At 51.9% G+C, this 22,218-nt stretch overlaps 2 protein-coding genes across 12 annotated transcripts in view; one reads left to right on the forward strand and one right to left on the reverse strand.

Annotated features, from left to right (window-relative positions):
• Positions 1-5,679, reverse strand: part of CLCN6 (chloride voltage-gated channel 6) — a 38,692-nt gene extending 33,013 nt beyond the window's left edge. For 2 of the 5 annotated variants that reach the window (XM_055260904.2, XM_055260905.2), the window contains exons 1-2: positions 5,393-5,672; positions 4,550-4,609 (exon numbers count right to left, since the gene is read on the reverse strand). In XM_055260904.2, the coding sequence (XP_055116879.1) occupies positions 4,550-4,609; positions 5,393-5,479 (147 nt within the window). In that variant the 5' untranslated portion in view covers positions 5,480-5,672. Of the gene's footprint in view, positions 1-4,549; positions 4,610-5,392 lie in introns of all 5 variants that reach the window. The other 3 variants (XM_055260906.2, XM_055260902.2, XR_008653775.2) reach the window with 2 other exon arrangements.
• A 28-nt stretch (positions 5,680-5,707) lies between these two features.
• On the forward strand, positions 5,708-22,214 carry MTHFR (methylenetetrahydrofolate reductase). 7 transcript variants are annotated; one of them, XM_055260916.2, is made up of 12 exons: positions 5,708-5,854; positions 8,619-8,867; positions 10,343-10,581; positions 11,420-11,530; positions 15,363-15,556; positions 16,415-16,665; positions 16,900-17,034; positions 17,225-17,405; positions 17,682-17,864; positions 19,376-19,477; positions 20,426-20,545; positions 20,863-22,214. In XM_055260916.2, exons 2-12 carry the CDS (start codon positions 8,632-8,634, stop codon positions 21,079-21,081), a joined length of 1,971 nt encoding a protein of 656 aa, XP_055116891.1. In that variant the 5' UTR covers positions 5,708-5,854; positions 8,619-8,631; the 3' UTR covers positions 21,082-22,214. The 7 variants fall into 7 exon arrangements, with proteins under 7 accessions (XP_055116891.1, XP_055116892.1, XP_055116886.1 ...); XM_055260917.2 differs by having other exon boundaries at positions 8,622-8,867; XM_055260911.2 differs by having other exon boundaries at positions 5,711-6,112.
• The last annotated feature ends 4 nt before the right edge of the window (positions 22,215-22,218 follow it).

Below are 22,218 nucleotides of genomic sequence, written 5' to 3' on the forward strand. Positions count from 1 at the left end.
ATATGTGTCTTGCAGGGCTGTTACAGGAGGTTATGAGCAAAATGGCACCTGGCCGGGAGGGAGGTGGGGGTTGAACCAGCCCCAATACAACCAGGAAGGGGGATCTTAGTGTTCACACCAAAGCCACCTTCAACTGGCTGTGAGCTAGGGGTGCTGCTATGGCCAGTGGGGGAGGCCTTAGAAATTCTAAGTCTTACGTTCTGAGTGTGCCTCTAATTCAAAGGTACAATATAAACAGACTGTGTGACCTGCATGAAAACGTTCCTGTTTGTAATGGCACGTCTCACAGAAAGTTACTATTTTTCAAACTACCTATAATGAGAATGGATGTCAAAATGGGATTCTAACATTTTGTAAGACCCTAAATTTATCAAATAAAGAGTCAAATATGTGCAATGAACTCTTCCTGAGACAGGAAGAAGGGGCACTTTTTAGAAAGATATTCAACAGAAGGGTTTTCTAGTTGATTGACTATCAAAGAAGGTAGAGAAAAGCCTATAACCCCATTCATTAAAATGACTATGAACACCTTACCAAATATCCTTCTACATCCTTACCCATGCTTTTATACACGCTTTTAACACGTGTTTTAAATAACAAAAATGAGATTCCACTAAATCAACTATTTTAACCTGTCCACTCACGCCCCTCTTTATTATACTTTTTGTGTCAAGTGGATTTATTTATTGAATAAATAAAATCCAGACCTTTCTGTTTAAGTGCTTGAATGAATTTGCTCTTACACAAGGCAAATGCTCTCAAGAAGCTCATTCCTGAAGATGGTTGAGAAATATGAATGACTAATATGAAAAGAACATTAACCCATGAAATGTACATGAATATGGCCAGGCGCGGTGGCTCACACTTGTAATTCCAGCATTTTGGGAGGCTGAGGTGGGTGGATCACCTGAGGTCAGGAGTTCAAGACCAGCCTGACCAACATGGTGAAACCCCGTCTCTACTAAAAATACAAAAATTAACCAGGCATGGTGGTGTATGCATGTAGTCCCAGCTACTTGGGAGGCTGAGGTAGGAGAATAGCTTGAACTCAGAGGCAGGGTGGAGGTGGCAGTGAGCTGAGACTGTACCACTGCATTCCAGCCTGGGCGACAGAGTGAGACTCTGTCTCAAACAACGACAACAACAACAAAAATTTACATGAATATGCATATCGGCTGAAGGCAAGTGCATTACAAATGTAAGTGCAACTTAGTAGAAGGGGTGAGGGAGCCTGGGTGTCAATGGGGAAGCCTTGGTGAGCTCCTAGAAGTAGGATGAAGGCTGTGAGACAGTCTTAGTCCTGGTGATACAGTCAGGATGATGTAACAGGGCTCAGTGAGGGAGTGCAAGGTGACAGAACAATATGGAATATCTTATACTAATTCCTGCAAACTTCTCAACTATGTACAAGGAAACAAATACTTACAAAACAGAAGAAAATGGCCAGGTATAGTGGCTCATGCCTGTAATCCCAGCACTTTGGGAGGCCGAAGCGGGATCACCTAAGGTCAGGAGTTTGAGACCAGCCTGGCCAACATGGTGAAACCCTATCTCTACTGAAAATACAAAAATTAGCCGGGCGTGGTGGTGGGTGCCTGTAATCCCAGATACTCGGGAGGCTGGGGCAGAAGAACCGCTTGAACCTAGGGCGGGGCAGAGGTTGCAGTGAGCTGAGATCGAGCCATTGCACTCCAACCTGGGCACCAAGAGTGAGACTCCATCTCAAATTTAAAAAAAAAGAAAAAAAAGAAATAGAAGAAAACACAGCAGTGGATACAGCACTTTTTGGTTCGTTCAAAGCAGTCCCATCAGAGTAGCACATTAAACTATGCAAAAAGCTCCAAATGGCAAAATCCAGACAGTAGAAAATCCCAGGGTCCTAATTATGTTGTCAAATAACTTACAAAAAGAAAAAAAAAGATGAAGGAAGAACCTACAGATTAAAAGAGATTTAACAGATTTATCAAACAAATAAAAAAGGATCTTTTTTGGAACCTAATTCAAACAAAGTTAAAATACATATGACATTTACAAGAAAACTGGAAAATCTGGACAGTAGATATTTGATATCAAGAAATTGCTAATTTTTTAGATGTGGTAATAGTATTGGGTTATGTTTTTTAAAAGTCCTTATCTATTAGAGATGCATATTGAATTATGGGTGAAATAATATGATGTACAGAATTTCTTTCAAAATAACATGGGAAGGGCGGCCAGGTATGGTAGGTCATGACTATAATCCCAGAACTTTGGGAGGCTGACATGTGAGGATTGCTGGTGTCAAGGAGTTCGAGACCAGCCTGGGCAACATAGGGAGACTGTCTTTACTTTAAAATACACACACACACACACACACACACACACACAAACACACACAAACGCACACACACACAATAAAAAAATAATAATAATATGAGAAAGGAGAAGTGGATAATGAAAGCACAGACAAAAGAAGACTGGGCTTGAGCTAAATCACTGTGGAAGCTGTGTGATGAGGACAAGGGGTTTCAACAGATTATTCTGTTTTTGCATATAGTTGAAATCCTTCATAATGAAGTTAAAAAAAAAAGTGTTACACCACAAATCCTAACGTTGACACTAAATTCTACAGCAAAAGTAAGAAGAAATATTAAAAAGAAAGTTAGCCTGGGTATGTTATTGTCTAGCATATTAATTTTTTTAAGTCCATATGACCTTTTTTTTTTTTTTTTGAGACAGAGTTTTGCTCTGTCGCCCAGGCTAGAGTTCAGTGGCGCAATCTCGGCTCACTGCAACCTCCGCCTCCTGGGTTCAAGGGATTCTCCTGCCTCAGCCTCCCTAGTAGCTGGGATTACCGGCTCATGCCACCGCGCCCAGCTAATTTTTGTATTTTTAACAGAGGTGGGGTTTTGCTATGTTTGCCAGGCTGTTCCTGACCTCAGGTGATCCACCACCTTGGTCTCCCAAAGTGCTGGGATTACAGGTGCGAGCCACCACGCCCGGCCCCATATGACATTTTAAAAACACACTAGATATATACATGATTAATTCCAAAAAGTGGAAGCAATTAAAGATGGACAGGAAAGGATGGATGGATAGATGGATGTTCACCACTATGTAGTTCATGATACAAAAAAGTCAGAAGAAACCCAAGACAGAGTAAATAAATTGTGGCACAATAAAATACTATTCCTGTTTAAAAAGAAATTGTGGGCCAGGCACGGTGGCTCACGACTGTAATCCCAGCACTTTGGGAGGTCGAGGTGGGTGGATCATGAGGTGAGGAGTTTGAGACCAGCCTGACCAACATGGTGAAACCCTGACTCTACTAAAAAGACAAAAATTAGCTGGGCGTGGTGGCATGGGCCTGTAATCCCAGCTACTCAGGAGGCTGAGGCAGGAGAATTGCTTGAATCCAGGAGGTGGAGGTTGCAGTGAGCAGAGATTGCGCCACTGCACTACAGCCTGGAAGAGTGAGACTGTCCAAAAAAAAAAGGGTTGTGGAAAATTACCTAGTGATACAAAAAGTATAATAAAGGGGGTGAGTGGGACAGGTTAAAATAGATGATTTAGTGGAATCTCATTTTTGTTACTTAAAAAAAGCATGTATCATGTATATAAAAGCATGGATAGGCCGGGCGCGGTGGCTCAAGCCTGTAATCCCAGCACTTTGGGAGGCCAAGGCGGGCGGATCACGAGGTCAGGAGATTGAGACCATCTTGGCTAACATGGTGAAACCCCCGTCTCTACTAAAAATACAAAAAATTAGCCGGGCGTGTTGGCGGGCGCCTGTAGTCCCAGCTACTCGGGAGACTGAGGCAGGAGAATGGCGTGAACCCGGGAAGCGGAGCTTGCAGTGAGCCGAGAGCGCGCCACTGCACTCCAGCCTGGGCGACAGAGCGAGACTCCGTCTCAAAAAAAAAAAAAAAAAAAAGCATGGATAAGGATGTAGAAAGATACTTAGTAAGGTGTTAACAGTCATCTTTTAATGAATGGAGTTAAGGCTTTTCTCTACCTTCTTTAAGTATACAGTTTAAGAATTTAATGATAAAAAGTCACGCATGTTGTTTCACTCCAGCAGTGTTGGCTATACTAAAAACACACACTCTAAGAATCCCATACATGAAAGTTGGAACTTTAATCAAGAACATGTCAGAGAGAAGCTGCTTGAGCAAGAAAATATCTGAAAAGCAAGCTCTCCTAGAAGAGAAGCAAGGCCTCCTTAACAGTTTATGAGCACACACCTGTTAGGAGCACATACTGCCAGTGCCTTTCACTCTAAGTCTCTCTGTAAGCTGTAAAAGCAAACAGTTTAATGGCAAATACATACTCCATCCAGGCTAAGGTGCCACAGATTTATAAACGTGTAAAAACACCAGACCTTGTTTTGGGGTTAAGGTGAGAAAAGGGCTTGCTAAACAGTCTCTTTCCTAGAAGGAAGTTCTCTTACCCACTCACTCCCTGGGACAGAAGGTCAAAGAGCATCTCTGGTTGGAATCATAATGCTTCGGCCTGAAGTGACCAGGCCACTCACTACTTTAGTTGCCCAAGCAGTATCAAAGGAGCTCACCTCATAGTCTTTCCTTGGAAGAATCTCATCCTCCTCCTCCTGTGTTTCTCCAAGGATGGTCTAGAAAAACAGATCCGCAGAGGGAGCCCTCTTTAGTGCTTAAGAGTGGAAGGAGGCAGAAGTATTTACTGAAATCAGCGGCTAGCTTCTAAATTATCTGGAGCCATTATCAAATAGGAACCAGCCCTCAAAAAAAACCTTTCGGGGGTGAGGGACCATGGGGGTGAGGATCTACAGCCATCAGCTGAGCTCTTCATTTCCACTGATACAGTCTCCAAATAACCACCCTCCTTTTCAGGACACCTCAAAGATGTCCAACACCAGCTGAAGAGGGGGGTAAAAATTCAGATTCCATTTGACAGTGTGACGTATCTGAAATCAGAAAGGACTTGTCAACTCTGGGAACACAACTCAAGTTTTCCCAGGATGCTTTGCAGGGGGAAGCTGGACTGTCAGTGACCCAGAAAGGGTGAGGGATAGAGTGAGAAAGGACTGGAGAAGCTAAAACAGCAGCATGATAAGCACAAAGTCCTGTGAGGAAGCTCATTCTGAAAACGCTTGTTTCATTCCAAACTCTTTTCAGATGGAAATAAAATGAAACATGGGTGGGATTTACTGGAGCTGGCCTGGCTTGTCCCTCAGATTCCAGGAGGGGTTACGAGAAAAGACCCCAGACTTAGGCACGTGAAGCAGGGTAGACGCTTCGAGAGCCCGGGCTGTGGTCCCCAGGCCCCATCCGCTGCCACCTGCGGGCCCAGATTGGCCCGGCCCCACCCCCGGCAACGCCTCTCGCAGTCCCTTAGCAACCGCCCCCTCCCCAGCCCGGCTCCGCCCGCTTCTTACCAGCTCCTCGGGGGTGCGGGTCTCACGCTCACCGCAGCAGCAGCACCACCTGCAGCAGCAGCACAGAGACCCCCTGCACCCCGCCATCTTCCTCCTTTACTGCCACTCTGGACCCCTCTACCAACCCCCTCCCACCCAGGATCTGCGCCTCACGTGACTGGCCCCGGGACGGTCACGTGGCCCTCTCGAGCTCTGGGACTGAGACCGGGAGTGGCTGCAGACGGGTGGGGCGAGGGCTCGCGTCACATGACGGTAAAGGCGCGGCCTCCAACGAGACCTGTGGGCACGGCCATGTTGGGGGCGGGGCTTCCGGTCACCCCCACCGGTGGTTTCCGCCCTGTAGGCCCGCCTCTGCAGCAATCTGACACCTGCGCCGCGCCCCTTCGCTGCGTTCCCCGCCCCTACAGCGGCCACACTGGTGCGGCCGGCGGCCGAGCGTTCTGAGTCACCCGGGACGGGAGGGTGAGTGACGGCGAGGCCGGGGTCGCCGGGAGGGAGATCCCGGAGCCGGCAAACAACCTCCCGGGGGCAAGGACGTGCTCGTGGGCGGGGAGCGCTGGAGGCCGGCCTGCCTCTCTTCTTGCGGGGGGCTGCCGCCCTCTGCGCACCCTTCGCGGGATTAGTTTAACTCCCAATGGCTGCCACCTCCAGCGACCGCCAACCCTCAAGCGAAGACTCACTTTGGCTCCCTGCCTGGACGGAGGGGCCCCTGAGCCAGAGGTGACGATCCCGCCCCTCTGACCGGCCCAGGCCCGTGTCCTCGCCCCCATCGGTGACTCAGTGACCTGGTGACTGGATTCTCGGCCACCTGGGCGCCGAGACGGCTTCCGGCTCCTGCCTTTTAAACCTGCCTCCCTGGCGAGCACCTGGAGAAGAGCGCTGGGCCCCGGGGCACTGCGGTCCCTGGCGCCCACTGCGTCCCGCTGCGCACGGGGGTCCGCCGGGACCTTTCTGGGAGTCGTGGGCTTAGTATCCCAGTGCTTGGCGCAGACTAGGTGCTCAGTAAATGGCAGAGGCTTATTTTGAGAGAGTGGCAGCGCCTGGCCCTTTGGCGCTCAGTGAATGTTGGCTATCACCGTGTGCCAAACTCTGGGGATACCCCAGGCAGGACACCGGTCCTGGTCTCAGGGAACTGGGGAAAGAGAAAGAAGACAGGCCTTTTCACCCACAGTTACAACCCAGGGTGCTATGGGAGTCCAGCTGATAACGGATAAATCGTGGGAGTTGGCTTACAAATATGGCACGTGCCTGGCATATACTAGGAATGCAATAAGTCTTTGAAAATCAGAGGGTTTGCAGGTGGTTCAGCTTCCTCCTACTCTAGGTTCTGTTCCAGCAAGCAATTAACGAGGTGCGCCCTTAAACGCTGGAGGAAAGCCAACTGGCTGCTCTTGCTGTTACCCCTCCCCCCCTGCCCCCGTTCCTCACTCCCCACAGCCATCCCCACTGAAAATCTGGAGTTTGAGGTCAGAATGAAAGAGAGCAGCCCTAGGGGGAGAAAGCTTTGGCCCAGGGTTCTTAGTCTGGAATCAACTCCTTGTCTTTGGATGTATCCACGTGTAGTCTGTGCACCTGTGTGTGTATTTCAGGGGAAGGGAGCAGTGCATTTAATCAGATTGTTAAAAGAGTCTAAGACCCCAAATGGTTAGGTACACGGGGTTAGTGGTGGACAGTCTGAAAGAAATGAACCTCACCTGGTCTTTCCTCTGTTGTGCCATGTCACCACACACCAATTCACTACTGTGTGTTTGCCCATTGCTGTGCAAGTATTTTGTTTGTTTTAAAATGTTTGTCTTATTTTCTTAACCAGACTGCCAGATGGCACTATGCCCTCTGTTGGCCTGGCTGTGCCCTGGTGGCTCTGATTACTTGTTTCTGTTTTTTGTTTTTTTTTTTTTTTTTTTTTTTTTGAGACGGAGTTTCGCTCTTGTAGCCCAGGCTGGAGTGCTATGGCGCAATCTTGGTTCACTGCAACCTCTGCCTTCCGGGTTCAAGCGATTCTCCTGCCTCAGCCTCCCGAGTAGCTGGGATTACAGGCGCCCGCCACCAAGCCTGGCTAATTTTTATATTTTTAGTAGAGTCGGGATTTCACCATGTTGGCCAGGCTGGTCTCAAACTCCTGGCCTCAGGTGATCCACCCACCTCGGCCTCCCAAAGTGCTGGGATTACAGGTGTGTTTTTTGTTTTTTTAAGAGATGGAGTCTCCCTATGTTGCCCAGGCTGGCCTTGAACTCCTGGGCCCAGGCCATCCTTCTGCCTCAGCCTTACCAGTAGCAGGGTCACTGGTGATTTGAATTGAATTCTGTGGTGTGTAAGAAGACCAGCCTGCAAGGCAAGCACAGATGGGGCAGCTTTTGTTCTGAGAAATTCATGCCCTTACTGAACTTGGGTCTGGCTATTTTTGGAACATGGCCAGCATCCAGTTCTAACCCACGACACGGTCTTTTTGGAGTAGCATGAACTCAGGAGAAATCTGGCTGCATAGTCAAGCCCTCACCCCTTCCATTCTGTACACAAATTGTTTCAAGTAACAGATGTTCCAGGCAGAGCCAGCCAGAGTGAGCTGTTCCTTCTCTGGAGGGTGATCTGGTATGCCTGAACGCCTGTTGGCCTCATCTCCACCAACCCCTGCAGTCTCTGCCCCTGAGTCCCCCTCCTTCCATCCGCCTCTCCTTACTAGAGCCTCAGCCCTCCCTCCTCGCCTGGAAGCCTTGCCCCCGCCCCCTTGTGCTGGCTGGAGCTCAAGCCTCTTCCTTTGTCGCAGCTCCGCCCAGTTGAACACACCCGCTGGGGAAGGTGCCTCTGTTCCCTCCCCACGCACTCTGGGCCTGAGCTGACAGAGATGGACCATCGAAAAGCCAGGGTCCTCCCAACTGGGCACTACTGCCCCTCGCTAGGAATATGGGCCTCGCAGGTCGTCAGCGTGAGGTCCTCTGTGCCACCTTCCATCAGGTAGCTGTCACCGAGGAGCATGTTGCAGTACCGGGTGGGGGCTGCCTTGCATGCAAGGAGCCTGGCAGCAGCGGAGGGCAAGGCTTTGAGTGAGGTGGCCCCGACAGCCGTAGCTGAGGAGCATGGAGCCACTGGGAGGGGGCATGTCACCTTTTTTGGCCTTCTTCCTGTGTAGCAATACAGCGCCTCCGGCTTGAACCTGCCACTCAGGTGTCTTGATGTGCCGGAGGTGTGGCTGCCTGCCCCCTGATGCTCCCTGCCCCACCCCGTGCAGCAGGAACCCAGCCATGGTGAACGAAGCCAGAGGAAACAGCAGCCTCAACCCCTGCTTGGAGGGCAGTGCCAGCAGTGACAGTGAGAGCTCCAAAGACAGTTCGAGATGTTCCACCCCGGGCCTGGACCCCGAGCGGCATGAGAGACTCCGGGAGAAGATGAGGCGGCGATTGGAATCTGGTGACAAGTGGTTCTCCTTGGAATTCTTCCCTCCTCGAACTGCTGAGGGAGCTGTCAATCTCATCTCAAGGTAAACTGATGCAAGGTTAAGGTGGGGGCGGGGAGTGGTGGTGCCAGGGGAGCGAACTGTCAGCCCCGAGGCTGGACTGCCCTTTAACCCGGCAGAAAAAAGCAGCCGGAGGGGGCAGGAAGGGGAAGGCAGAGTGGGTCATCTGATCTGCAACTTCTCCGTTGCCTGTAAAAGTCCCTCCACAGTGTCAAGGTATTTTAGACACACTCTTCAATGGGTTAAAAATGTTGATTCTCACACTATATTCTTTGGTGGAACTTGGGGGCTGGATCACGAGTGCAGTTTAGGAAGTCACAAAGCAGTGAGAATGTTTTCAGCAAGTTAGAAATTTGGATTATGCTTCTTGAAATCTAGAAATGCCAACTGAATTACATTAGCACTTCATGAATTGCAGTTTTTTTTTAAGTTTATGCCCTTTACTGTTTGCACTTCTTACGTGTCAGTCCCAAGTTTTTGAAGTTTAAACGCACAAGGATGTTTAAATACACTATTGATAACTTGTAACACAAGTACTCGTGCACATTCAGGCTTTTGAGTCTCGTTTGGGAACTTGGTCTTGGTCTGCACAACTGTAAGGTGCTGCACAGGGCTTGAGGGGTGGCATGAAAGAAAGTGAGTCTGCTGATCCTCTTTCTAACTGTTCCTACAGCGAGGCTGTGCTTGCCATAGTTAGGATCCCCCTAACTCAACCATGATGTCTTAACTCACCCGAGATTATAAACGGGCAAGCGCTGTGAAAAGTCTGAAGTGCTGTTCTCACACAAAATGATAGCGCTGTTGTTGTGTCTTACCTCTGTAATAGTGATCATAATGGCGCCTCACATATACTGAGTATTCGGTTTGTACACCAGGCACCGTTCTAAGTGCTGCGGAACCAGCTGCCAGCTGCCGTCATATTCTCCTAGTGTTATGGTTTTTTGATGTTGTTGTTGTTGCTTTTTTTTTTTTGAGACAGAATCTCACTCTGTGGCCCAGGCTGGAGTGCAGTGGTGTGATCTTAGCTCATTGCAACCTCTGCCTCCCGGCTCAAGCGATTCTCCTGCCTCAGCCTCTCAAGTAGCTGGGATTACAGGCGCCCGCCACCACACCCAGCTAATTTTTATATTTTTAGTAGAGATGGGGTTTCACCATGTTGGCTAGGCCGTCTGGAACTCCTGACCTCAAGTGATCCACTCACTTCAGCCTCCTGAAGTGCTGGGATTACAGGCATGAGCCACCACGCCCAGCCTCCTAGTGTTATTATGAAGTGGGTACTACTATCTGCCGTGTCTTATAAATAAGGAAACAGAACTCACAGAGATTAAGTAATGTACCCAAGATCACACAGCTGTAAGTAGCAAAGCCAGGATATGAACACTGATTGGTCTGTCTCCAACCTTCACTGATGCTTCTCTAACTCCCGGGCCCCATGGGAAGGCAGTGAGGGAGATGGTATTTCCCCCTGGAACCTCTCTTCAGAAACAAACCCCCTACAGGTTTGACCGGATGGCGGCAGGCGGCCCCCTCTACATAGATGTGACCTGGCACCCAGCAGGTGACCCTGGCTCAGACAAGGAGACCTCCTCCATGATGATCGCCAGCACCGCCGTGAACTACTGTGGCCTGGAGACAATCCTGCACATGACCTGCTGCCGTCAGCGCCTGGAGGAGATCACGGGCCATCTGCACAAAGCTAAGCAGCTGGGCCTGAAGAACATCATGGCGTTGCGGGGAGGTGTGGAGCCAGCACTCCCCTACACTCTGGGTTCTGGCTTTCCTGGAGGCCACTTGGTAGCCTGAACTTGGTTCCTGAAATGGTCCTTTACTTCTCCCTGGGCCCCACGCTGAGGATGCGCAGGATCCCATCCCCGCCAGTAGTGTCAGTAGGCACTGTGGGTAGTGAGTCATCCTGGGCACCACACACAGGCAGCCACCTCTTCCACCTCTTGACCTCGACGTAGGAGTTCCGTCGGGAATGCAGTCGCGGCCTGATAACCCTCTGCCCTGCCTACACCACTGCATCGATTGCTGGCTGCACCCAGCACTTGGCCCAATCACAGAGTAACAGAGTATCCGGGAGTGAGAATAGCCGGTTAGGCCTCTGGTGCCTGCTGTTGTCAGGCCACCCAAGAGTGGGAAGAGGGAGCCTGATGGGTGGGATCCTATGGCCTCATGCTCCCCACCACAAGTCCCCTTCACTTGAGATGAGTAGAAAATTCTCCCAGGAGGCAGGAGCCCCAAGGCCGTGGGATGGGAGAGGGTGGCAAGTGTGCCCAGGTAGAAGTAGGGAAGGGCTCTCCAATCCTCCAGGCACAGCGAGGAGCAGCGGTGGTCTCCTATTCTCCACTGCCAGCACAGGGTCAGCACGCAGTGAATATTGAACTGGTGGGCTGCTTTTTTCCCTCCTGCTGTCTTACCAAGTGCTAGAAAGAGAAGACCCAAACCTAAATAATATGAAGTTTCTGCCTTCCAAGGACTCGCAGTCCTGGGTGTCGGGGCTAGGTAGAGGGAACAGAAGGGCTCTCTGGAGGTTGGGTGAGACCCAGTGACCATGACCTCCACCAACCCTGCAGACCCCATAGGTGACCAGTGGGAAGAGGAGGAGGGAGGCTTCAACTATGCAGTGGACCTGGTGAAGCACATCCGAAGTGAGTTTGGTGACTACTTTGACATCTGTGTGGCAGGTGAGTGGCTGGATCATCCTGGTGGTGGGGATGGAGCTAGGGAGGCTGAGATGCCCAGAGAGCCTGTTGGTGTTCGGTTCAGGACACAGTGATCAGATGCACCCATGGGTCCATGCTGGATGAGGGACATGCAGAGGTGAACTGCACCATGTCCTCGCTCCTTTTGTATCACCCACTCCCCTCCTGGGCCTGCCACCATCGATCCCTAGCTTTTTGTTCCTCTGCCTGGCTGTGCCCTTAGCCTGCTTCTTGGCCCTATTCTTTTCTTTAAAACAAAAGAGGGGTCTGGGCGCGGTGGCTCACGCCTGTAACCCCAACACTTTGGGAGGCCAAGGCAGGCAGGTCTCCTGAGGTCAGGAGTTCGAGACCAGCCTGGCCAACATGGTGAAACCCCGTCTCTACTAAAAATACAAAAATTAGCCAGGCGTGGTGGTGCACGGCTGTAGTCCCAGCTACTCAGGAGGCTGAGCCAGGAGAATCCCTTGGACCCAGGAGGCAGAGGTTGCAGTGAGCCGAGATCGTGCCACTGCTTTCCAGCCTCAGTGACAGAGCAAGACTCCATCTCAAAAAAAAAAACAAAAAAACACCCCGCAAAAGAGGGATATGTACTAACAGGATTCCAGAGGGCAGGGAACCCAAGGTCAGGAGATGGCCTCAGACCTCACGAGGCGCTGGAAGAGATCAAAAAGCAAGGCCCTCCCTCATTCCCTCTGGGGCCACAGGGTCCCCTGTCTCCACTTCCCACTGCATATCTGTGCTTCATCTGGGAGACCTGATGCCCATGCTTTTCCACACACCTGTCCTGCTCCTGAGTGTGCAGAGTGTCAGTTCCAGCCAGTTCCCCAGGCTAATGGACAGGCCTCTGTTCCAAATTCCTAGCAGGGAGAATCACCATTGGCCACAGCCACAAGACCAGGTTCACCCAACAGAAATGGGTGGGTTGGACTTCTCTGCCACCCTTGAAGCTGAAGGCTGGCATTGAGCCCTCAGCATCTCAGACAGGGCTCAGGTATGGCGAGACGGTGTGCACCAGGGAGAGGAAGTCCTGGGATTGGCACATTTTCTGGGATGACAGGTTTTTGCCAATATTTTGGGAGAAATCCTACCATTTTTATATTAAACATGGCTACGTTATGGAGTAGCATATAAAGTGATATGAACTAAAAAAAAAAAAAAAAACGCCAGGTGCGGTGGCTCAAGCCTATAATCCCAGCATCCCAGCACTTTGGGAGGCCAAGGCAGGCAGATCATGAGGTCAGGAGTTTGAGACCATCCTGTCCAACATAGTGAAAGCCCTCTACTAAAAATACAAAAATTAGCCGGGCGTGGTGGCACGTGCCTGTAGTCCCAGCTACTTGGTAGGCTGAGGCAGGAGAATTGCTTGAACCCGGGAAGCGGAGCGTGCAGTGAGCCGAGATCGCGCCAATGCACTGTAGCCTGGGCAACAGAGCGAGACTCCGTCTCAAAAAAACAAACAAAAAAAAAAACCAAAAAACAAAAAAACCACGTGGCTTCAAGAAAATTACATGTTGTGGGTGACTTTGGCCTTGTCCCTAACTCCCGATGGACATGTCCATTCTGTCAACAGGGGTGTTTAGGTGCTAAATCTGGGAAGCACTGATTAGGAGTCAGAGAACAGACATTTCCAATTGTTAAACTGTCATCGCTTGTATCAGCCATAATATAGTCAGTTAATGGGGGAATGTGCACCAGTGATGGGCGTTAGGTGATAATGATTGGAAACTAGTGAAGCTGTGAGCTCACAGTTGCTGAATAGTTTCTGACTTTGCTTATCAAGTGGGTATTGAAGATCAGTGGATTAGAAAACACCAACATGTTGGATATGGTAGCTCACGCCTGTAATCCCAGAGCTTTGGGAGACTGAGGCAGGAGATCAAGACCAGCCTGGGCAACATAGTGAGATCCTGTCTCTACAAAAAATAAAAACATTTTAAAAAAGAAAGCACTCAGCTGTTCATGAAAGAAAAATAGAGTAAATAGTAAAATCTGTATGTAATCAAATGCTAGATTTGTTCGGTGATATTTAGGTATTGTAGCTATAGTTTTCAGCTATTAAAAAGCCTTGTTGTTTCTGAAATTCCTACTGGGAAAATAGTTTTGTTATTGAAAGTATGAAGCCCCATTGCTTTATCCCCCACTCCCTTACCCCTTGAAACAATAGTTTTTATATTCATTTTTGATGACTCTGGGTTTCTTAAGAACGGAACTGCCTTATCAGAGTAAAGCAGCTTGGCTTTCCGCCTGGCTCTAGGTCCTGCCCTGGGCTTGGGCTGATGAAACCAGCACTCCGTGTAGTTTCATGAAGGCCTATGGTTGTCCTGCTTGCCTGACCGAGCAAGGCTGCTAGTAAGTTTAGTCATTGAGGAAAGGGGTCAGAGAGTTCACAGAGCCAGTAAGGAGCCTATGGGACATCTGGTCCCACCTCCCAGGCAATTCCGGAATCCCATCTTCGGCATCCACTGCCCTTGTGTTTTCAGACTCCAGGAGCTCATTGTTTTGTGGGTGGCTTATAGTACTCTAGGCAGCTCTCTGAGCCGGATGCTGGTTCTGCCACTAGAACAACACAGAATATGACTAATAAAGAACTTCACTAGGGGGCTGGGTACAGTGGCTCACGCCTGTAATCCCAGCACTTTGGGAGGCCAAGGTGGGAGGATTGCTTGATCCCAGAAGTTCCAGACAAACCTGGGCAAGATAGCAAGACTCCATCTCTAAAAAATACATAATTAATTAAAAAAAAGTTTTTTAGTTAGCCAGATGCGGTGGCTTGCATCTGTAGTCTAAGCTACTCAGGAAACTGAAGTGGGAGATCACTTGTGCCCGGGAGTTCAAGGCTGCAGTGAGCCATGATTGCACCACTGCACTCTAGCCTGGGTGACAGAGCGAGACCCTGTCTCTGAAACAAAACAAAACAAAAAAACTCACCTATGGTGGATGCTTTTTCCCCAGGACAGACCTTTGGACATTTGAAAAAGGAGTTTCTGTATTCTTTTCATTCTTTTTTTTTTTTTTTTTTAGACGGAGTTTCGCTCTCATTGCCTAGGCTGGAGTGCAATGGTACGATCTTGGCTCACTGCAGCCTCTGCCTCGTGAGTTCAAGCAATTTTCCTGCCTCAGCCTCCTGAGTAGCTATTACAGGCACGCACCACCACACCTGGCTAATTTTTATATTTTTAGTAGAGATGGGGTTTCACCATGTTGGCCAGGCTGGTCTCGAACTCCTGACCTCAGGTCATCCTCCTGCCTTGGCCTCCCAAAGTGCTGGGATTATAGATGTGAGCCACCGCACCCTGCCATCCATTATTTTCTTTGAAGAAAACATCACTTTCTTGAGTTCTTCCTTGTGTAACTTGGTTTCTAGCTTTTCACTATCTTGGACCCCTGAGTAATTTCAATGTTACATTAAAAACAATGTTTAATCCAGTGCCTAGAGAAAAGTCAAGCTTAGTACCCCAGATGCTGCCCAGCTAGTGCTAACTGTAGCATTTTCTCTTTTCCGTGGCCACCAAGTGCAGGCCTGATTTGCTTGGCTGCTCAAGGCAGGACAGTGTGGGAGTTTGGAGCAATCCACCCCCACTCTTGGGAGGGGGCTCTGAGCCACCTCCCCTGAGAGTCATCTCTGGGGTCAGAAGCATATCAGTCATGAGTGCAGCCACTCACCGTTTTAGTTCAGGTCATGCTGTGCTGTTGGAAGGTGCAAGATGGGAGCCCCCGAAGCAGAGGCTCTCTCTGCCCAGTCCCTGTGGTCTGTTCATCCCTCGCCTTGAACAGGTGGAGGCCAGCCTTTCCCAACTGTCATCCCTATTGGCAGGTTACCCCAAAGGCCACCCTGAAGCAGGGAGCTTTGAGGCTGACCTGAAGCACTTGAAGGAGAAGGTGTCTGCGGGAGCCGATTTTATCATCACACAGCTTTTCTTTGAGGCTGACACATTCTTCCGCTTTGTGAAGGCATGCACCGACATGGGCATCACTTGCCCCATCGTCCCTGGGATCTTTCCCATCCAGGTGAGGGGCCCAGGAGGGCCCGTAAGCTCCCTCCACTCCGCTCCCACCGCACCATCCTCGCACAGGCTGGGGGCTCTGGGTGGAGTGCTGAGTTCACTGAGTTCTTCCCAGATCTCCTATCAGGTCCAGAACTTGCACAGCGTTGCTTGGCCACCCCATTTTGGTTACCTCTAATTTCCCCCCCAAAACCCAGCAACAGTGTCTGTTGAGGGGTTTGTTGTACTTTGGCCGACAAGTATCACCAAAAGGGATTCTAATTCTCATTACAAATCCTGCTTAAATCAGTGTTTCCCAAAGGTGGCTGTCATCAGAACCACTTGATAAGCTTTTTCAAGAAATGGATCTCCAGGTCCCACCCCTGGAAGTTCTGACTCAGTAAATCTGAGGGAGGTCCTCGGAATGTGTGTTTTACTTCTTGAGCTTGGCAGGTGATTTGGATGATCAGTACAGCATGGGAACAGCTGGGTTAGATGACACCATGTTACCAATAGACGCATCTAGGGCTAAAAGGCTGGCTCAACCCAAGGCTGGAATGCTTAGGGCAGCTGCTCTACTCTGTAAAAAGTGGGAAGTCTGGGCATAGTGGCACGTGCCTGTAGTCCCGGCTACTTGAGAAGCTGAGGCAGGAGGATGGCTTGAGCCCTGGCATTTGAGAGCAGCGAGACCCAGTCTATAAAAACAGAAAAAAAGGGGAGAAAACAGCAGGCCAAGCCCAGGTGTGCTCCTGGAATATGATCGGACTTTCCTGGGTCCCTCTGCCTGACACTGTGGTTGGTGTGGAGGACGGAAGGGGGAGAAGTATTTAGGGTGGGAGATGGGCTGGCTGACGGCCGCCACAGCCCCGCGTGTCTTGGACAGGGCTACCACTCCCTTCGGCAGCTTGTGAAGCTGTCCAAGCTGGAGGTGCCACAGGAGATCAAGGACGTGATTGAGCCAATCAAAGACAACGATGCAGCCATCCGCAACTATGGCATCGAGCTGGCCGTGAGCCTATGCCAGGAACTTCTGGCCAGTGGCTTGGTGCCAGGCCTCCACTTCTACACCCTCAACCGCGAGATGGCTACCACAGAGGTGCTGAAGCGCCTGGGGATGTGGACTGAGGACCCCAGGTGAGGGCAGTGGCCCAGAGATCCCCAGAGGAGGGTCCAAGAGCAGTCCCGGCTGCAGTGCTGGCTCCCCACGGTGGTACAGACAGATGTCTGTGCCATGGCTAGCTGGGCACACCGAAGGCTCCAGTCTCAGAGGGCATCAGATGAAAGAACCCAGCCTCAGTAGTGCTCCCCTGCTTCCGGCTCCCTCTAGCCAATCCCTTGTCTCAATTCTCTGTCCCTATCCTCTCCCAGGCGTCCCCTGCCCTGGGCTCTCAGCGCCCACCCCAAGCGCCGAGAGGAAGATGTACGTCCCATCTTCTGGGCCTCCAGACCAAAGAGTTACATCTACCGTACCCAGGAGTGGGATGAGTTCCCTAATGGCCGCTGGTGAGGGCCTGCAGACCTTCATTGCAAATACATTTTTGTTCTTGGGAGGAGGAGGGCAGACGTTGTTTGCATGCTTGTGGTTGACCTGGGAGGAGTCAGGGGCAGGATTTACAGGAATGGCCTCCTGGGTATGTGGTGGCACTGCCCTCTGTCAGGAGTGTGCCCTGACCTCTGGGCACCCCTCTGCCAGGGGCAATTCCTCTTCCCCTGCCTTTGGGGAGCTGAAGGACTACTACCTCTTCTACCTGAAGAGCAAGTCCCCCAAGGAGGAGCTGCTGAAGATGTGGGGGGAGGAGCTGACCAGTGAAGAAAGTGTCTTTGAAGTCTTTGTTCTTTACCTCTCGGGAGAGCCAAACCGGAAAGGTCACAAAGTGAGTGATGCTGGAGTGGGGTCCCTGGTTCCTCCCCTGCCCCTGGCCTGACCCCAGCTGCAGGCCAGGCTGTGGGGCTGTGACTTCCCCACCCTGTGCCCTCCTCTCCATGCTGTGGACATGGCACCTTGGCAAAGGGAGAAGGGTAAGTTGGGAGACCTCCACCTGGAAGGGCTTAGGGAGGCAAAGACAGGCTGGGTCTTTGTTGGGGGCCGTGAGAGGGACTCAGGGTGCCAAACCTGATGGTCGCCCCAGCCAGCTCACTGTCTCTCCCAGGTGACTTGCCTGCCCTGGAACGATGAGCCCCTGGCAGCTGAGACCAGCCTGCTGAAGGAGGAGCTGCTGCGGGTGAACCGCCAGGGCATCCTCACCATCAACTCACAGCCCAACATCAACGGGAAGCCGTCCTCCGACCCCATCGTGGGCTGGGGCCCCAGCGGGGGCTATGTCTTCCAGAAGGTGTGGTAGGGAGGCACGGGGTGCCCCCCTCTCTTGACCAGCACCCATGGGTTCCCCAGAGCTTAGGGCAGAGCAACCTGCCTCTCCTGGGCTCTTAAATTTTGAATGAGCATGGATTGGAGCAGATGGGAGCTCATGCTTTAAGTCAGATAGACCTGGCTGGGCACGGAGCCCGGCCAGCACTTTGGGAGGCCAAGGCGGTGGATCACTTGAGCCCAGGAGTTCGAGACCAGCCTGGGCAACATGGTGAAACCCCTTCTCTACAAAAAATACAAAAATGACCCAGGCATGGTGGTGCACACCTCTAGTCCCAGGTACTTGGTGGGCTGGGGTGAGAGGATCGCTTGAGTCCGAGAGGTTGAGGCTCCAGTAAGCCATATTTGTGCGTCTGCACTCCAGCCTGGCCCACAAAGTGAGACCGTGTCTCAAAAAAAAAAAAAGATTGGCCAGGCTTGGTGGCTCATACCTGTAATCCCAGCACTTTGGGAGGCCGAGGTGGGCAGATCACAAGGTCAGGAGTTCGAGACCAGCCTTACAAACATGATGAAACCCCATCTCTACTAAAAACACAAAAATTAGCCAGGTGTGGTGGCGGGTGCCTGTAGTTGGAGCTACTTGGGAGGCTGAGGCAGGAGAATCGCTTGAACCTGGGAGACGGAGGTTGCAGTGAGCTGAGATCATGCCACTGCACTCCATCCTGGGTGACAGAGCAAGACTCCATCTCAAAAAACAACAAAAAAAATAGAAATCAGACCTATGGAGGCAGGTCACTTGACCTCTCTGGGCCTGGTTTTCTCGTCTGTAAAATGGGATGTAGCTTGTGTTCTGGGCATGCAACCTAACAAAGCAAGTAATGTGCTTGGCGCATGGGAAGAGCAGGAAGCACTCCCTGAAAGGCAGCTGCTGTTACTATCCTCAGTTGAGACCTTTCTCCCAGGGCTGCTGGAGTTAACATGTTCTGATCTAAGGCCCACAGGCCCTGGAGCAGAAAGACCTGAGTTTAAGGACCAGCTCTGCTGTTTACTGTCAGAGTAGCCAACGTGCTCAGCTTCCCTGAACCCACTTTCCTCATGTGGGGATCACTGTGCCCAGCCTCCAGTATTATGAGCATTCTAGCAAATGAGTTTGAGTAAACTCAGCTTAATCCCTGATAGGCACTGGTCCTAGAGGAGATGTCAATGTCATTGTCACCTTGCAGTGACTGGAGAGGATGGAATATGTGGGGCCTCTCTCCCATGGCTCAGCTTGTCAAACCAGTTGCTGCTGTTCAGAAATGGCTTCTTCGTGGAGTCTTCCCTGACTGATTGGGAGAGGGGTGGCCAACAGCCCTCGGACCTGTCCAGACTGAGAAACTCAAGTCCCCACTCCCCTCACCCTTTGCTTATGGACGTGCCAACGCCACAGTTCATTATTCCGCCCACATGGCCGCTAGTAGTCCTGATACCTTAGGTGTCTGCGAAAGGGCGTCTGGCAGGGCTGGGGTTGGTGACAGGCACCTGTCTCTCCCACAGGCCTACTTAGAGTTTTTCACTTCCCGCGAGACAGCGGAAGCGCTTCTGCAAGTGCTGAAGAAGTACGAGCTCCGGGTTAATTACCACCTTGTCAATGTGAAGGTAGGCCAGGCCCCGGGGTTCCCACAGAGTACCAGGCCCTTCGTTCAGCAAACACCCAGCACCTAGCCTGGGCTAGGCATTGTGCAAGACAGAGAGATGCAGGCAGAACTGGGGCCCTGCTCTTAAGGAGCTCCCAGCCTAGTGAGGGAGGCAGATCAATGTGTGACCACCAGCCAGTGTAAGTGGGAAAATCAAGTTCAGGAGAGGATGCTGTCGGGTACAGAGGAGGGATATCTCACCTGGGAGGCCAGGGAAGGCTTCTCAGAGGGGTCATCTGGGAATCACTAAGGACAAAGAGGAGTTGGCCAACAGGAGAGAAGGGTATTCCTGGGACAGGGCAGAGGACAGGCAGAGGCAGTGAGCTGCACCATCTGGGGAAATCGGGAACACGAGCAGGAGGCGGCGGGAGTGTTAAGCAGGGGCCAGGCCCGCAGAGGTCATGGTTGTCCTGCTGGAATTTGAGTTTTCCCTAAATGCAAGGGAAGCCTTTCTCCAGCAGTGGAGTGGCTTGGTTCCTGCTTTATTTTAGGCAAATCACAGTGGATAGTCATACAGATGATAGAGACTGGGGAAGGCTAGAGCCGGGGAGGCCAGCGAGGAGACCCCTGGAGTGACCCAAGCCAAACACAGTCCTGGAGGTGGGCTAGACAAGAGGGAACGGATCAGAGAGTGAGCAGGGGGTGCTCAGGGAGGAGAGGGGAAGTGGCCAGGACGCCTCTAGGTTCAGGCTTGTGTGGGGAGAGATATCATTCACAGATGCAGGCAGAGGAGGCCAGGAGTGGAGGCACAGGGAGAGGGGAGTGGAGGCGCAGGGAGAGTGGAGGCCGGGAGTGGAGGTGCAGGCAGAGGGTATTGAGCCCAGACAGCCCCAATGAGTCAAGGCTGTCCAGGCAGTGGGACTCCAGTTGTCCTTGGCCCAGGTCTTACCCCCACCCCACATCCCCTCAGGGTGAAAACATCACTAATGCCCCTGAACTGCAGCCGAATGCTGTCACTTGGGGCATTTTCCCTGGGCGAGAGATCATCCAGCCCACCGTAGTGGATCCCATCAGCTTCATGTTCTGGAAGGTAAAGGAGCCGGGAGCAAGCTTGCCCCGCCCACCTGGAAAACTGTGGGGAGGGATTGGGACCAAGTCCCAAGCATGTGCTGATGGCCACACTGGACCCAGCCTTCAGGGCACACCCGGCTCTGACTCACCCGTGTCACTGCTGACGCAGGGTGTTTATTTCTGGGCAGGGGTGGGAAGTGATACTGGCAGTGAGCCTTGTTCTATTCCGGGAAGTGTCCTGTTGAGCAGAGCTCTTGGAGAGCCCTGTTAATCTTGCCTCTGTGTGTGTGCGTGTGTGCATGTGTGTGGGGGTGTGTGTGTGGTATGTGTGTGTAGGACGAGGCCTTCGCCCTGTGGATTGAGCGGTGGGGAAAGCTGTATGAGGAGGAGTCCCCGTCCCGCACCATCATCCAGTACATCCACGACAACTACTTCCTGGTCAACCTGGTGGACAATGACTTCCCACTGGACAACTGCCTCTGGCAGGTGGTGGAAGACACACTTGAGCTTCTCAACAGGCCCACCCAGAATGAGAGAGAGATGGAGGCTCCATGACCCTGCGTCCTGACGCCCTGTGCTGGAGCCACTCCTGTCCCACCTTCCTCCTCCACAGTGCTACTTCTCTTGGGAACCCCACTCTCTTTCGTGTCTCCCCCACCCCTGGCCTCCACTCCCCCACCTGACGATGGCAGCTAGACTGGAGTGAGGCTTCCAGGCTCTGGCTGGACCTGAGTCGGCCCCACGTGGGAACCTAGTACTCTCTGCTCTAGCCAGGAGTCTGTGCTCTTTTGGTGGGGAGCACTTCCGTCCTGCAGAGGACCACAGTGGGTGTGGCACCTCCTGAGAAGGCGAGGAGAGTGGTTGTTGCCAACTAAGCCCTCGAACCAAGGCAGCCTCCAGAGCCAGCCTGGGACTCCCAGTGAACTTACACTTGGAGCCCATGCAGTACAGGCAAAACACTCATGGGCACCAGGCACTGGTGGCATCGTAGAAGAGACGTGGCAAAGTGCTGTACCCTTCCACCTCCTAGAGGTGGGCAGCTGGGCCCCACCTACTTGTGACTGAAGGGGCACACCACTGCCCTGCCTGCCCGCTTAGCCGTCCACGGCACCAGCCCCCTGGATGGGCATTGGGCTGACGCCTACCATGCTGCTTTTTGGCACAGTTGTCTATTCTGAGCCTTGAGAGAAAAAGTGCCCCTTAAGGGTTGAAGGCAGTCTGAACCCTTGTGCTTGGTGGAGCTCGTGGCCTTCCCCTTTTGCCTGGCTGTGGAGGCCTGATGCTGCCCCATTCCCTGTCAGAGGCCAAGATGAGATTCGCCAGCACAGGGGCCCCAGGTCTGCCTGGGCCTGTGCAGCAGCCCAGCTTCCTGGCGTATTTTTCAGGTAGGCCCTTGTCCTGCCAGCTGCCCTCCTCGCCCCCTCGTCCTGTCCCAGAGGTTATCTGCCTGGCATGGCTCCCCAGGAGTCACCTGCAAGCCCCATGGCCTGGGGGCAGTGACTGGCAGGTGCAGATGGGCTGTTTTGTGTCCTGGATCCCAGCAGGCTGGGTGGGGTGGGCCCAGAGCAGCCTGGTGGCCAAGGGGATGGACGCAATTGTGGGATGTCCTCTTTAATCCCTTCCTAGCCTCACTGGCTGGGGCAGAGGGGCAGCCACTAGGAGAGACTGAAAGAAGCAGCTAGGACTGAGGAG

This window comes from Symphalangus syndactylus, chromosome 22, assembly GCF_028878055.3.
Source record: "Symphalangus syndactylus isolate Jambi chromosome 22, NHGRI_mSymSyn1-v2.1_pri, whole genome shotgun sequence".
Lineage (NCBI taxonomy): Eukaryota > Metazoa > Chordata > Mammalia > Primates > Hylobatidae > Symphalangus > Symphalangus syndactylus.